We start from the raw sequence: 16630 nt of genomic DNA, 5'->3' as shown, positions 1-16630 counted from the left end.
TCCCAGCTTTTAGCTTCTTTCTTAACCAGAATGAGAGAAATTCCGCGAGATTTCACGTATTTGCTCTCGTTGACGTCTATTTCGCTATACAGAGGCACTTCGAGAGTTTTTTCTTCTGAATTTACATGGTAGTGAACAACAAATGATTTTTCAGTAATTTTTACCGAAGCCTTATCGTCATCTACCGTGTTAACCGTAACGTACAAGGAAGTGGGTCTTTGTGCCCATGTGATTTCAATGTTGTTGCTAAAATGAGATCTCCACTAGTTTTCATACTTACCTCATAGTTATCTCTTTTGAAAAAATTTTTTATTATATTCAAATTTAATATTTTATGTTACGATCAAATCATAAATAAATTTAAAATAATATTTAATCGTCTGATTTTAAAATATCGCCTAATTTTGCACAAAAAGTTCATGGTCTTTTAAAATCGTGAACATCTATTTTTTATAAAGGCGGTTATTATCGATAATTAAGAAGAATTCTTAGTTTTAAGCTTAATAAAAATATTATAATATTGAAAACTCCAGACAAACATCATGTCACGAGTAGCCCGAGTTTTGCGTTCGTTGATAGGACGTGTGTCATCCGAAATCGGATTGGGTTCAATTCCCCAGTCCGATACTTCCGAAAAAGTAAGTTGCAGCGACGTATATATAGTTATTAGATCATCCTGTCGTCGCTTGCCCTGATTAAAATTTTGAAACACGGTCGAGCCGGGATTCCCATGGAAGTCATGGGGCTGATGCTCGGTGAATACGTCGATGAATTCACCATCAGCGTTGTGGATGTGTTTTCCATGCCTCAGTGCGGTAATTCTGTGTCTGTCGAGTCTATAGATCCTGTGTACCAAGCAACGATGCTGGACATGATTCGCAGAGTCAACAGACCGGAAACCGTAGTCGGTTGGTATCACAGTCACCCAGGCTTCGGATGTTGGCTGTCAGGAATCGATATCAGCACTCAGGAGTCGTTTGAGCGCCTTGATGAACGAGCTGTCGGACTTGTAATTGATCCCATTCAATCTGTCAAAGGAACTGTGGTAATCGACTGTTTCAGACTGATCCACAAAAGTTTTATGTTTTTAAACCTCGATCCACGCCAAATCAATTCCAACATTGGAAATTGCGCTCGTCCTAATGTTACTGCTCTTATACATGGACTCAACAAACACTACTTCAGTCTTGTCATTTCGTACAACAGGAACAAACTCGAGCAGAACTTGCTCTTGGCACTGATGAAAAACTCGTGGATTGACGACTTGAAAACCAAGCCGATAAACGAAGCCAAAGAAGAAAATATTGGTTTTTTGGAAAAACTCGAAGCTGCAAGCAAGGCCTACATCAGCCAAATAGAAGAAATTACTCTGTCACAAAGCGAAATAGTCATGAAGCAGGTCGAGAGAGAATGTGCTAAGAAAAAGATTCTGCACATAGCGGATCAAATGATCGACAATATTACAATTGACTCCATGAGACATTCCATTTTATATCAAATATTTTAGCTTAATCTACGAATAGTTATAAATGTACGTTTACGATGTAAAAATTTAAGAAGGCACGCTATTTTCCTATGTCGAACGCTAGGTAAGCAATTGAAATGTTCCATAGGGCGCAGTGCTCGTACGCTTCTGAGATCGAAGTTTTCAGCTTCAAACAGCACGTGACTTCTTTCATGTACAGGCGGTACTCCGGCTTCATTTCATCTCCGCCAAAAGTGTCGAGCAAATCAGCGAGGTCTTTGAATACATTGTTCCGGAATTTTCGCAATTTGTCATTCTTGTTGCAGCTAATTAACACAAGGATGTTTATGACGATCAGAACAGTGAGAAACGTTGTGTAGTCGTCTTTTTTTTCAAAAGCTATATTCATCAGGTATTTCGTGTCATAAAGGTATTTAGACTTTATTTCTATTTTTTGGCACAGCAAATATGCCAGCAGTACGAATTCGTATTTTGACCTAGCGTTTTGCATTAGAACCGGCACGTAGTAAGCCAATTTTTTAACATTTAGTTTGGCACTCGCCCACAACGGAATGCTCCGATTCTTTTTGATCCGGTCGATCAGAGGAACAAATGGCTCGTTAGGAACGTCAGAAAAGCTGTCTTCCGGCCTAATAAACTTTTTTTCTACCACATCGTCTTGTGTTTCTGTTTCTCCGTACACGCGCTTCCTAATCTCTTCCACAGTTAAACGCTTCAATAAAATCGCAGTTAGCACTGTGTAATTTTTTTTTGTGAAATCAATTTCTGCTACGATGCGCTGACAAAGCTTAGAAAAATATTGAAGTTGCAATTTTGCCTCTTCGTGTGTGCCACACGTAAGTGTCAGAGATCCAGAAATGTCGTTCATGTATTTAGGAAGCAGTGTATAAAATACTTCGTTTACCACTCTCTCTAAAGTTTTCAAGCAAATAGTAAGGTTTCTCACGCAAAGAGTAGCTTTCAACGTTACGTGCACTGGTAACTGCAAATCTTCTACGCGTTCCAGCCGAGCTTGGTCTAAATAGTCGATTCGTTTTTTTTCTAGCGGGTATAGTTCATTGATAATATCGACAGAATTTGCTCTCAACTGCTTGTCTAATATTTCCACGATTTGTTTTTTGCAGCTTGAATATTTTTTATACAACATGAACAAACATTTGATTTCGTTCGTTATAAATGGGTGGCAGATGAGTTCTCGGATGATATTAGCTTCAAATGTTTGTTCTGACGCTAACAAATCTACCAATTCGTACCTTGATTTTTCCAATTTTTTGTTTAGCTCAGGAAGCACCAGAGAAATTTTTAAAATCTGGTTTATTTCGTAAACATTTAACAAATGCTTCTCAGCTAACATTTTCTGATATCTTTCAAACAGTAAAGTCACCATCGTGTTTCTTGATGTTTCACTGATTAGAGAACTCTGTAACAACAACAGAACAGACTTTAAAATTAAAACAGGATTTTCTTCTATTTGACTTATCAACTTATGCATCAATTCGTCTGACGACATTAATTCTTTACCACCTTCTTTCACAACTTGAATAAATACTTTTACAGCTATAATGACGTATTTATTAGAATGCAAAAGTTTTGTGAAATGTTGCTCTCCAGCTAAGGTTTTGTAGTCTGTCAAGAAAATTTTTTCTAAGAAATCTGAAATCTCTTCTGTAATGCAAACTGTTTTCATCAAATCCGGCAACCATTTTTTCACGACCGATATTTCTTGTTTTGTAAGTTTTTTAGTTAAAAGATTAAGTAGAGCGACAAAGTACAAAACAAATACGTCTTTGTGATAATTTTTGAAAAATTTGCTTTTTATATTAGTAATCTTCTCGAGATTGAAATCAGGAAGCGCCGCAGTAATTATTGACAAATCAAACTTATTTTCAACTCTTGTAAGAAACTTAAACACGATTGTCGTTGTATCAGAAATATCAGTGAAATTGGTGGCTAGCAAGCTTGATAGCTCAGTCGTTGATAGCTTCCAGACTGCTGAAATGGCCAATGGCGATTTTTCGCCGATAGTATATATTAACTCATATAATGCACTTTTAGACAATTTCAAATGTTCAATATCAAGACTAGTTAAAAATGGTTGTGATATATTCATCTGTTCATGATCTAGCATTGCTAAAATACTGAGCTTGTCTATAATGTCAGCTGGATCAATCAAATTTAGTTCAGGACTTGAGAGTAACTTCATGAGTATATTCAGAAAATAACTAATTGTACTGCCTACTACATCGTTAACATCTGAATTTAAAGTAATATTATTGTAAAATTCAATCTTCCACTTAAGTTCGATTTCATCTATCTCTTCTAAAATCTCTTTAGTTTTTTCAGGAATATTTTGATATTTGCTAAGCTTAAAGTAATCCACAACCGAAATAAATAATTCATTTTTTTTTAGTAAGCTGGAAACATGATTATTTTCTAACAAAGCTTTAGCAAGATTATTAAGTAATATATATTCTTCAATTTTAAGCCTATGAACCATTGGAAGAGTTAAATCAACGTGAGAAAAAAAGCTGAAAAATATCTGTTCCACTAGTACGCTAAAATCTTGTTCATGCATATTATCAAACTTAGACAAAATCTTTAAAAGTAATTCTGAGAGTTTTTTATATAGATCAGGATTTAAACCAAGTTTCTGAATTCCCGCATTCATTATATCAAACCCATTAGCTAACTTAAACAATTGTTTTATATCACTGATTTCAGCAAGAGCTTCAATAACATTGACTATAACTTCCGTTATTTCAACTAAGCTATAACTATTGCTTTCAATGTCGATGGCAATTTGATCAAGAATTTTTGAAATTTCTTCAATCTTACTTTCGTTCGGATTTTTATTATAACTTGCTACTAATACATTAATAATAGCAGAAAGAATTATAGGTTTTTTATCTTTAGCCCAATTAAACAATTCTACTAATTTATTTGCTTTATTTGAATATAGAACTGAAGCATCGACTTTAGTAATAACTAATGAAATAACTTTTATTAATTTAGAAGCGTATAAAGATTCATTTTTGTCAATTAGTAAAATATTGTTAACCAAAACAGTAATTAAGCAGTTATCAGATTGATTAGTATTAATTAATAAATTTAGCAATAATTGACAACCTTGTGTACTTTTTGAAAATTTTTCTACAAGACTTGGGCAGTCAATTCCCGCTTGTTCATCAATTTTTTTCTGTAACAATTGTTTAAATAAATCATTGGAAACTAAATAATTGTAACAACAGTCACTGAATTCTGGAAGAACTGCAACATCTAGTATCAAATTGTAAAATTTAAACTTGAACGAGTGTGGTAATAATTGTTCAACCAATTTAATGTTTTCCACAGAAAATAAATATTTAAGAGTGTTTAAAAGTGAAAGATGGCTGTTGTCAAATTCTTGTATCGCTCGTAATTGTGTCAAAACATCGTTTTCATCTTGAATATATAAGTCATCTTTTAAACTTAATCTATTATTTCTTAAATTTAATTTAATATTTTCTACGAATATTATATCGAAATCTAAAATTAACCTCGCAAAGAATTCTTTAAGATTGGTTTGCTTTTTCACATGATTAGTCAAACTATGGATAATGAGTACTAATAAACAATATATCTGTTTTGTATCATTTAATATCAGCTTGAAATACAGCTTTAGTTTAGATAAAGATTTATTTATTATGTGTATATAGTATTCGTGCACAGGCTCTAATACCAATATTGATTGAATTTTTTTTAATTTCGACAAGACCAGCGTGGATAATGGGATAATTTGAGAAAATATCAGGAGTTCGAAATTGCTCTGCTCTGTTAAACAAAACTTATTTTCAAATTTTTGGAAAGCAGCTAAGATTGTGTCGTTCGTATTTATTTTATTTTGACATGGAGCATTTTTTATTAGTTTTACGATCAACGTAACACAAAGATTAATTACTTCACGATCAGTCGATGAAATAATCAGTCTGCACGTTGTAGTAATATAATCATTGATTGTTGTTTCGCATTTATACTTATGTCGATCTTCCAAGCTTATTAACAGTGATAATATAGATTTGGTCCAAGTTTTATCTTTGTTTAAAATGTTGTAAAAATTCTTCTCTATACCGTGACGAATTAAATATTCAGCTAACTCTTTGTTCTTTAGCAATAAAATATTTTTGTTGCATTTTTCAACAATGTCAGCGTTCATTGATTTATGCGATTCTTTTAAAGTTGCATAAAACAATTCAAATTCCGGCAACGTTTTAAGTATTACAAATGGAACGGATGCAATATGCTTGTATATTGCATATTTTATTTCTACTTCACTAGGAGATAAAGTTAAAATTTTAAACCCAAGTAACAAAACTTCTAAATTTCGAGTATCATATATTTTTCTGTTCGTGTTTATGATTGTTATTATATCAAATAATTTTGCTATATACAAATCGAATTCTTCTTTTTTGTCCACTTCATTCACTAATTTGATTAAAAGATTGTTTATTTCTAACTCGAGATTTATTTTTTGTGACAGCGTTTTATATATTTTACTAAAGTTTTCACCAAAATCTAAAGCCATCATAAAGAGTTTGAATGCATTTTTATATCTTGCTGTATTTTTGCGATCTTCGATTTCTTTAAGCATAGTGGTTAACAACGATTCAAGTACTAATTGATTTAAAACTTCGGTTGTATCGATACTACTAATAAATGAAATCACTTTTTGAAGTAATGAAAAAGCCCTATTGTATTTTTCAGCTTCATAGAAACTGAGAACGGTGTTAAAGCTTCCGTTAATTCTAGTAACTAAATTTTTAATCATGTTTCGTTTTTTTTCAAAGTGTATCATTATTGCTAAATTAACTTCTGAATCAGCAATATTTTTGAGTTTATCAACTAAATATGTGTATATTATATTATATTCCTCTTCTTTCATTTCTACTGTATCGATAGCTAGCACGATAGTATTACATAGCATCTCTCTTGCTTCGAACCACATTGGAAATAAAGCCGTACACTTAAGCATTTCAATCATTGTATCGTTATCAACGACTAATACCTCATTGTTTTCTTTTACTTTTGCAAATATCGTATGCAAAATCTTATAACCTATCATAATTGCATCAGATTTTTTCGACCATGAATTAATTAGTTTAACCATAGCTTGAATAAATTCGCAAACTTCAAGTGACTTGAAATTTTTTAAAAGCTCAGTTCTATTATTGATGTTTTCATGTATAGCATTCAGACACACTTCTAATTTTTTAACAACTTGCACTTTCTCTAAATTTTGATTTAAGTTCATTATTAGATAAGTGAAGTTCGCAAAATTATCATCATATACTAAGTATAATTCAGTATAAAACGATAATATTTCTGTTTGTTCGTTTTCTTCTGTTATTTTTACACCTTCAATTACTGAGTCAAATAAAAACGCTCTAAAATCGGCTACAAGACCAGTATCGAACGCAAACAATTTAGGTTTCCGAAAGACGAAATAAAGAAACACTAGCTTTTTATATTCTTTATCCTCAGTCGTTAATTTTGTTAGATCATATTTTGATTTCAAAATATGATTTATTATATGAGTAAAATTAATAACTGGATTGTCTTCTTCTTCTAACAATTTATGAAGTGTTTTTTTCCTATGGGCTATTTCCAGTAGATTTAATAAAGTGTCGAACTTTGCATCACAAAACACATTTGCCAATGATTCTTTTATGTAACTCAGTTGAAACATCAATTCACATCTTTCAATATGCATGAATTCGTTAGGTATTGAGCATAAACTCAAAACCAAATCAATAAACTTTGAAACTGTTACTCGATCAGAATTTAAGACTATTTTTAACAGTCTTTGAGTCAAAAAAGTACACAACTCAATATGAACCGATGGCATCTCATGAGTAACCAGCTTTCTGATTAAACTTAAAACCACTCTAAGGTCTATTACGCGACCTAATTGTTTAGTAGAAACGAAAGTACTATAAATAAACTCAAGAAACAATTTCATTAGTTTGACGGTACATTCTCTCATTTTTATCTTATCAATTACAGAAATGCAAAATTGTCGTTCAACGAGGTTATTAATAAATTGTGCATCTTTAATCAGTTTATCTGACAACAAGATAAAAATTCGTAGAATACATTCAAGCTTTTGTTCTTTATTTAACACTAGAGTATAAATTGTTTCCAAAGTGAACTTATATTTATTAAAATCATTAATATTAACTAATATCATAATGGCGCCTTCACAATTGTCAAGTAGCTTAGCATATTGGAGCACATTGAATAAGTAATCAATAGAATCAATTTGTTGAATTCTACTCATAAAATAAGGAGAATAAGAACACACCCAAAGGCGTTTATTAAGCCAATGATCAAATCTAACTTTATTAACAATATCAATTATACAGTCATCGTAAAATTTTTCATCCAAGTAGTTATCGAATATATGAATTATACTCATGTATAACTCGTCTTTATAAAGCAAATCGTCAAATAAGATTACTAAATTGCACAAATCTTCTTTGCTAATAGATTTTAGTTTCACTAGCTGTATAATTATATTGAGTAATTTTTCAAGCACTTCTTTGATATTAATTTGTGAGATAATTTTAGTGAAGTAGTTTAAAATTTGAAGAATTTTTATTCTGTTAATGACTTGCATTGTGTTCAGTTTATGAACAATCTTTGTACTTAGATCTAGTAAATTTTCAAATTCATGTACGGTAAAAATTTCAGGTGCTTCAAATAAAAGATATATTACTTCCAAAATGGAAGTTGAAATCGAAGTTTTATCGATTACACTTGCTATGAGATCACAGATAATTTTTTTATTTACATCCGGAGCAGAACTTTGAAGTAAATTTACAAGTGTGTCTAAACCTCCTTGTTCTACAAATATTAAAAAGTCACCTGAACTACACTTATTTAAAATCTTTTCAAATATACTTGTTGATAAATTAAAGACTGACGTTTTATTAACAAATTTATTCACATGATTCAGACACTTTCTAAGGTCATCTCCATTAATAAATTTTGAGGCATTTTCACCATATTTTACTTCTTTTACATTTAACTTAGTTATCAAATCTTTGAAAAAAACCTCAACAGGATCCAACATTAAAACTACCTAATCAAAATTAACAAGATTTTCTAAAAAACATTAGTAGCTGATACAAATTGTGAAAATGACACGAAACAACACACAATTTGCATGCATTTTAAAACGCATGTTCTGGAATTATATAAACTAAGTTTATTTTAATTAACGCATACGGATTTATTTAACAATTACATTAGCGTAGCGCTTGAACTATATTAATCATATTAAAATTTATATTTATATTTTCATAATCGCGTGTGTTAGTTCTTTTATATTAATACACCGATGTTAGAAAGTAGTTGCATTAATACTTAATGTTTTCTCAATCCAGTAACAATCTACGAGCTAGATTAGAAAGTCTACAGAGTCAAATTCAACAGTTTGAACATAAAATCAGTTTTGGTGTAGAGCAAAATTTAAAAGAACTTGATCTAAAATTTAAAGTAAGTAAACGAACGGAATTAATTTCAGAACTTATCTGAATCCTGTGACAACTTATATAACGATATTTTCAATGAGCAACAAGAACTTAGCATAAGCTGTCAAAACTTTCGAGCTCAACAAGAAGCTGAACTCGTTACTATTAAAAAAAAAACAGAGAATTTTTATTTGGATATTGAATATAAAAACAAGCAAAAACTTGAACATGCTTTTGAATCAGTTCAAGTTTTTACTGGCGTATTGGAGTCACTAGAACAGAATTCCACTGTTGAACTATTACGAGAAGAAGTACAAAAATTGATAAAAGTTCTGCAAGCTATGAACGACTATCTTCAAGAAAGAGCAGAGAAACAGCAAGATGTTCATGAAAAATTAATACTATACATCAAAAAAATAAACGACGAAATTCACGCTAGAACTAATAAAATGTATGCGCGGACGCTCGATTTCGGACAAATGATAACTAATTTTTATCGCGAAATGACAAAAAAGAACGAATCGAAAATTAATTTTGATAAAATAACACTAATGCTACAAAACGGCGAAGTCGTAAGTGACGATGTATTTGAACACTACATTGATAAATATTTAAATAACTTAAAAGTCGAAATTGAAGAAGAAATTGCAACTCGAATAGTTGCAGACGAAGATATCATGGCGATCTCACAACAATACATACAAACATTACAAAGATCTCTGGAAGCAAACGAAGCACTGCTTATTTTTACAGCCACTAATTCGAATTAGAGGAATTTGCCCACTTCGAAGCAGCTTGAATAAGTTGTTGTATATTTACTTCTGACACGTTTGACGTTTCATTCGGCATGACATAAGATATTGTTTCTTCGTATGTTCCGTTAGATTCATGAACTGTAGATAATTTGATGGGCTTTATTTTTTCTAATTCAGCCACTTTTTCTGCGTTGCCTTTATTGGCTTCAAAATCGATTTGCTTAGAAATAGTGTTATAGGCGGCTTCAAAACACCTTCGCTCGACTAGCATATCGAAAAGATTGGAATAGGCCGTGCTTACTCCAAACTTTGTAAACAATAATGGGAAACGGGACACAAGTTCAATAAATTCGTCAAGCATAGTAATCTTTGTTGCTGCATCAGCCAACACGATAAGAGCATTCAAGTATTTGTGACCTTGTAGATTTAAATTAAATAATTTTTCCCAAAGCCTGAACAAACTAGATAAACTACTGCGCGACAATGCAATTTCCAATATTTTGATTGCAGAGGTAATATTGTCGATGCGAATTTCTAAATCAACTAGCATTTCCCAAGAAGTAGTATTTTCTGGTTCAAGTTCAATATACTTAGCAACAATTTTTCGTGCGTTGTCAATATAGCCAAGGGATAATTCAAATTCCATATATGAATTAAACAACTTACGGTTTTTAAAAAATCCTATAGCATGGCCAAATGATAATCGAGCATTTGACAAATTCCCATTTCGAAAAACGAACTCAGACTGCTTTATCCACAATTTAGAAATACAAATATTAGCTATCTTACTTTTTTCGACCAAATTCGAAAAATAAAAAGTACAGAGAGTATAATTTTCTTCGACCATTTCTAAATAAGCCAAATAAAAATAAACTATGATAAAAAAAGTTCGGCATACAAGATCCTTCTTGGTAATGGTAAAATTGTCAATCAGCCTTATAAAAATTTTGTTTATCTCATTTTTAATAGGCTCGTTCAATTGAGACTTATATGGTTTAATCAGTTTAGCAAATAAAACTCTAAAGAGAAAGTAGTGGTTATGCAGACTGTTAGGATTTTCTTGTAATTTTCTAGAATAGTAAGTTTCAGACTCTTGTAGCAATAGTTTGTCTGACGCATTTAAACCACCTATTCGATATTTCAACTGAATAAGTTCTTTGTTGATGTTATGTAAAGCTGATCCGGATAACAAACCCGTTGCTTTTTGCAAAACAAACTCAGCTTCCTTAATCGACCTGTGCTCTTCTAAAAACCTTGCGTAGGCGATAAAAAAAACGTCAGTCAATTCTTGTGGATAAAAATTTTCAGAACAGTTTTCGAACCAGTACTGTGCAAGATCAAATTTTTTTTGAGCAATGCAATATCGCGCAAGTTCTAAATAACTTGAAACATCAGGTCGATCATGCGTCAGCTGCGACATCAATTTTCGCACAGCGAACTTGTTGTTTAGTTTTTCTTCGAAATCGATGAAACGAAGATAAACGGAAGTATCAGGTTTGTATGCAATCCAACGCGAAAATACGCGTCTAACTGAATACTCATCCCCATAGGTCCTTTCAAATTCCACATAACTATTCCAAAAAGAGTTATAGAGCGGTAAGTAACGATTCACCCGTTCAAAAAGATTTCTACAGCTATTTAAAAATTTAAATTCTCTCTCCATACGAATGTAGGCTTTCCAGATAGTAGTTGACATTGGAATTAGTTCCAAAGCTCTTTCAAATATACTTCGCGCCATATCGATATTGCCATGCAGGCATTCGAATTTGGCATATTGAACATAGACTCGTTCAGACTTCTTATGTTTTCGAAGCTCCTCTTCGTATTTAAACCGAATCTTCGCTATTTCAATAGGATCTGAAACTATTTTTTTCTCGTCTATATGAATCTTTTTTTGTATTTGCTCGTCTTGTTTGCTAATAAGAGAAGCATCATATAGTATTTGTTTCTCAGTAAGTTGAAATTCTGCAATTTTTTTTTCTATTACACGAAATGTTTGGCCTTCTGAATCGAACTGATTCATATTTAATCAAATTTTTAATTCATTTTAACCCTATCAACATTGAAAGCACAAGTAAATCTTTACTAAAACAGCAACGGTGACAATAATATCTATTAAATTATACTTAATTTGAATATTTAAAAATATAAATATTTAATAAGATTTGTAAATATGAACTTTAGCGGATAGCACGTACTGGCACTTGTTTTTCTGCGTATTCTTTCAATTGTAATTCCTCTTTTTTCTTCTTTTTATAATTTTCTTGTTCGGTCGACAGTATTCGATCAATGGGGAGAGTTTCACTCAAAACAAAATGCCTGATACTTGACCCTCGAATAACTATATTTTCAACTGTTACGGGGGCTTTGTTTTTGGCGATTATACGAACGTTTTTTAGATGAGTATTCATTCGAATATCCACTTTCGTTATAATCCCAATAATAGTAGTAGAGTTTTTTAATTCTATGACGACGTTAACATTTGTCAACCTTTGCAGCAAACGAACTAACTTCATTTAAATTATGTTTAATTCATAGTTTTTAAAATTGGCGAAAATATTTTTTAATACAATTTTACTTCTACTGGAGTTGGTAATTATTTTAAATGGTAAAAAACTAATAAAAAAAAGATGAAAGAGCGTTATAAAAAAAAGGCAAAAAACAGCGCTTGTACAACGGCATACAAATAGTATCTCCATGTGTTACTTGTCGATCAAAAACACATTTTATATTTCCGTGTAGGCCAACGGTCTCTTTGATAAGTCCTTTGCTTTTTCGTTTAGTGAACAGATAAACATTGGAATAGTACTCAGCATCATCTTTATTGTTAAACATTTTTTTTACAATACAGCGCTTTTTGTTAATTTTATGTGGATAGCCTGTTAGTAGAATACACCTGAGAATGATTTTTTGGGGGTCTGACAATAGATACTCGCCATGAATAACACTCATATTTTTGCACGGTCTGATTTTAATTTGTGTATCAAGATCGTTTTCACTTGCTTTTACGATTTCGTCAACTTCGTTTTTGTAATTAGATTTGAAAGACTGAAACCAACCGATGTATGACTCTCTAAACTGCTGAATGTAGCCAGCAGCGCTACCAATAGTTCTATTATCTTTGGTCGAATCAAGATACCTTAATTCTTTCAATTTTCCATTAGAAGTTAATACGTCATTTGTTTTTCGAGTATGAGACCAAAGAAACGTAGTTTCGTACCGTCTGAATCCTATTTGAATGAGGATATTTGACTTTCGAGCTATCACGACATTGGCTCTGTCGTCGAATCTGAAAGTTGAAAAATGATTGATAGATCTCATACGCTCAAGTGGTGTCAACGTGGAAGCAATTAAAGGGGTTCTTTGTTGTAATTTATTCATGATCGTACTAGAAGACAATTTACAAACAGATTCTAAATGCAAATAGGTGACCGGCAATTTAAAGTTAGCTACTATACTTTTGTACTTATCTTGAACTTTATGTAAGCTGTTTTTATACAGAGAAAGTGAAACACTTCTTATTTTAGGCATTTCGTTAAATATTGACAGCAATTTGTATTTTTCTGGCACTTCATCTGGAATTTCCCATTTAGAATTATGAAACGACCTAAGTGGGTGGTATTTAGAAAAGCGTTCTCGAACAGTGGTATCAGCTGGCGTGTCGACTTCGTCATCAAACTCACGTTCCCAAGGCTCTCTTGGTTGTAGTTCTAATGTAGATTGCGTAGATTCTAGGTCGTTTGAACCTATGCTACCGTCTGACTCATAATCTGAGTCTTCTATCGGAATTTCAGACTCGGAATCTTCGTTTGAAGAATGATTATATGTTTCATTCTCAAGTTTGTAATCGTCAATATTGTCGTAATTTTCAGTCACCTGTATATTTTGATTATTTGACTTTAAATTTTCAATATAGTCAAAGAATTCGTTGTTTGAAATGTCTAGGAATGAACTCTTTAATTTAGAATAATTCTCTAAAGATATTTCTTCTAATGTTTCAGATTTATCGTTTGAAAACAGATCTTTAACGTAAATAGCTTTGCAGATGTAATCACCAACTCCAGTAATATGAACCAGTGACTCAGTTGTAAATCCTAAACCCTTCATAAACCCAGCAACGGTGATTTCTGTGTCTGAAATTGGCTGAGCGTCAAGTATTTGCATGTAGCCACGGTTAGTTTTTTTCCACACGATTTTATCAGAACAACTTTTTATTAAAGAACCGAAAAATACCATCATAGGTAGTTTGATTTTGTATAATTTTGATTTTTCAATATCTGAATTTGATTGATGGAAGGTATACATCAATTTGGTAATGTCAAAAATGTTGGCATCAGCGCCAAAAGTAGTAGTTGCACTACGTGTCACGTTAGAAAAATTTTTTTCTATCAACTTCAATGCATCTTTCTCGTGATATTTTGCAAGCATGGCGAAAGTTAAAGTCGAAAAAACAGAAAAACCAGATAAACCTTGTTTCATAAGCAAAGAAATAAGTTCATTAGAGTACACATTGTATCCGGCATCATTTACATCACACTCTCCATAACAAATTAATACGTTATCTGCTATTTTCACTTTATCCATTACGTTAATGATGGACGAGTGAATACTGGGGGCATTCAAATCTGTACATTTGTAATGTTCCTCAGGGGTTTCATCGAGTATTATTTTGAGATATTTGTTATTGGCTACAGTAGATGGCAGAGGTACAACAAACAGACATTCATTTTTTACTGATTGGTACAAATCATTCAATGGTTTCAGCATAAAACCGTATTTTTTCTTTTCATTATCTGAATATTCAGAAATAACAAAACCCAGAATGGTTTTAACGACTAATTCTATGTTTACAGTTTCATTTAGCTTTATCAAAACCAAATTTATGAAAGTAAAATCAGACAAATGGCATTGCTGATACTTTTTCAATATCTCTTCTTTGTTTTTTTGTATCAAATGTTTTTTATTTTTGCGTTCTTGTTTACTTAAACATGTGTCTGCCTTCACTTTTAAAAAAACTTTACTCTTTTCTTTTTGTTTTTTATTAGATACAGGCATAAGTAATATAACAGTGCATTTTATGTAAAACAATGAGTTTGTTTTGTATTAAAAAATTATAGAAGTAAAATAATTATCACTTTTAAAGAAACAAATTCCGTATAATAGTAAAGACCTTTACGAACATAATGACTACTAGTTTTGTATTTTATTTTTGCATGCATCGTATTATAAATAAATTAAATGTCTAGCCAATTATCTAATGTAGACGAAATCCAAAATGGATTAAATCAGCTTGCAAATCGTGACCTAAACGCTTTGCTGTATCCTAGTAAATCGAAAGTTTATGATAAATATAATGAATACTACCGAAGCAAGTCTGTAAATTCAAATGAAACCAGAAGACAAAGAATTAGTCAAATATTAACACAAAAATCAGATATAGAATTTCTGGACCAAATCAACCCAGATATGGCTCATTTCGACTGGCATTTAATTCAAACGCATAACATTAAAACTATAAACAGTTTCGACGCTGATGAAAATGTAGCCAATACATTTGACAGCATTGATTTACGATATGAAGAGGCTGTGATAATACCAGCAATTGCTTCTGATGATGAAGAATTTTTTAATAACACAAATAAAGAGAAATTAAATGCATCTAATATAGAAAGTTTCCGAAAAAATAAAGACAAAGATATAAATAACGAGTTGAAAAGGTACATTCCTAATCTTGATTACAACTTTGTATCTGCGTCCATTAAAGACCGTACTGGACGCAAATATATTAATTTCCCCACCAAATATTGTAGTGACATTTTTAGCTTACAACCAGTTAAATATAAAAACCAAGTCACTCACGATTTTAATTTAAATCCTAGGCTGTCGTACAAGCAAAGTACGTTATCAAAAAAGATGTTCAATACTGAAAATCCTATTTTGGCTGATTTACCTACAAGAAGAGAGGGTTTATATCAAGGCATTATTAAAAAGAAACAGTTTAATCGCAAAAGTGATTCCCAGTTGATAGCTAGTGGAGGCCACTTTGGAGGAATTAATATGCCAAAATACAAAAGAAATTATTCCAAACCCAATACCAATTTTTCGTTTCAAGTTCAAACTATTAAATCAAGTAATTCTTGTTTAAACACTCAGGAAAAATCAAAAACAGAAGAGTCAATCAAGTCAAATGTATTATCTACTCAAGTCAAAACTGATAACAGTCCAAACTCATCATCCATACTTAACAAAATGTCTAAGAAAGAAAAAAAAGATATGCAATCAAATCTTCCGAAATCATTAGACTTGAGATACTCGGAGCTATTAGGAACGGAGTTCAATGAAAACAATGACGTATCTAAAATAACTGATTCAATTAGTTTTAAAACACCACTCACTAATCAAAAGGCATTAAGTAATCATCAAAACTCTACTTCTGATTTAACACAAAAAATTTCTGATGACCTAGAACCGATTGATCAGCCTGAGGGTGATGTTAACCCATATGTAATCGGTCAGGAGTTTGACATATCGCAATATGATAAAGACGTTCCTCCACAGCATTCATTTGAAAACATAGAAGTTAAAGTTAATTTAAATGAACATGATAATTTGACGGATATATTAAACAATATGAAGAAACTTAATACACTGAGCGTTGAACTCGAAAAAAAAATAGAAAAATTAGATTCTCTTGAAGAAAAAGTTAAAGATGTATTATCAACTTAGATTATGAAATCAAATCTACTCGTTTCTTTTAAAAAAAATTTTTTCTCTATGAAATATTATTTGCAACAAAAAGTTTACTACTAGAATTGCTTTAATGTTTTTTTGATAACTTTATAAATTAAGAAAAAAATAAGTCTTCAAAATTTTGAAAACTA

The 16630-nt window shown here is 31.5% G+C and overlaps 1 protein-coding gene across 1 annotated transcript; it reads left to right on the top strand.

Moving 5' to 3' along the window:
* Positions 1-542: 542 nt before the first annotated feature.
* On the top strand, positions 543-1512 carry LOC142597900 (26S proteasome non-ATPase regulatory subunit 14-like). The gene is made up of 3 exons (XM_075734914.1): positions 543-638; positions 671-1307; positions 1508-1512. The coding sequence occupies exons 1-3, from the start codon at positions 543-545 to the stop codon at positions 1510-1512; spliced, it is 738 nt and encodes a 245-aa protein (XP_075591029.1).
* The last annotated feature ends 15118 nt before the right edge of the window (positions 1513-16630 follow it).

This window comes from Dermatophagoides farinae, unplaced genomic scaffold (assembly GCF_024713945.1).
Source record: "Dermatophagoides farinae isolate YC_2012a unplaced genomic scaffold, ASM2471394v1 contig1, whole genome shotgun sequence".
Classification (NCBI taxonomy): domain Eukaryota; kingdom Metazoa; phylum Arthropoda; class Arachnida; order Sarcoptiformes; family Pyroglyphidae; genus Dermatophagoides; species Dermatophagoides farinae.
This window is presented reverse-complemented; position numbering and strand designations above follow the sequence as displayed.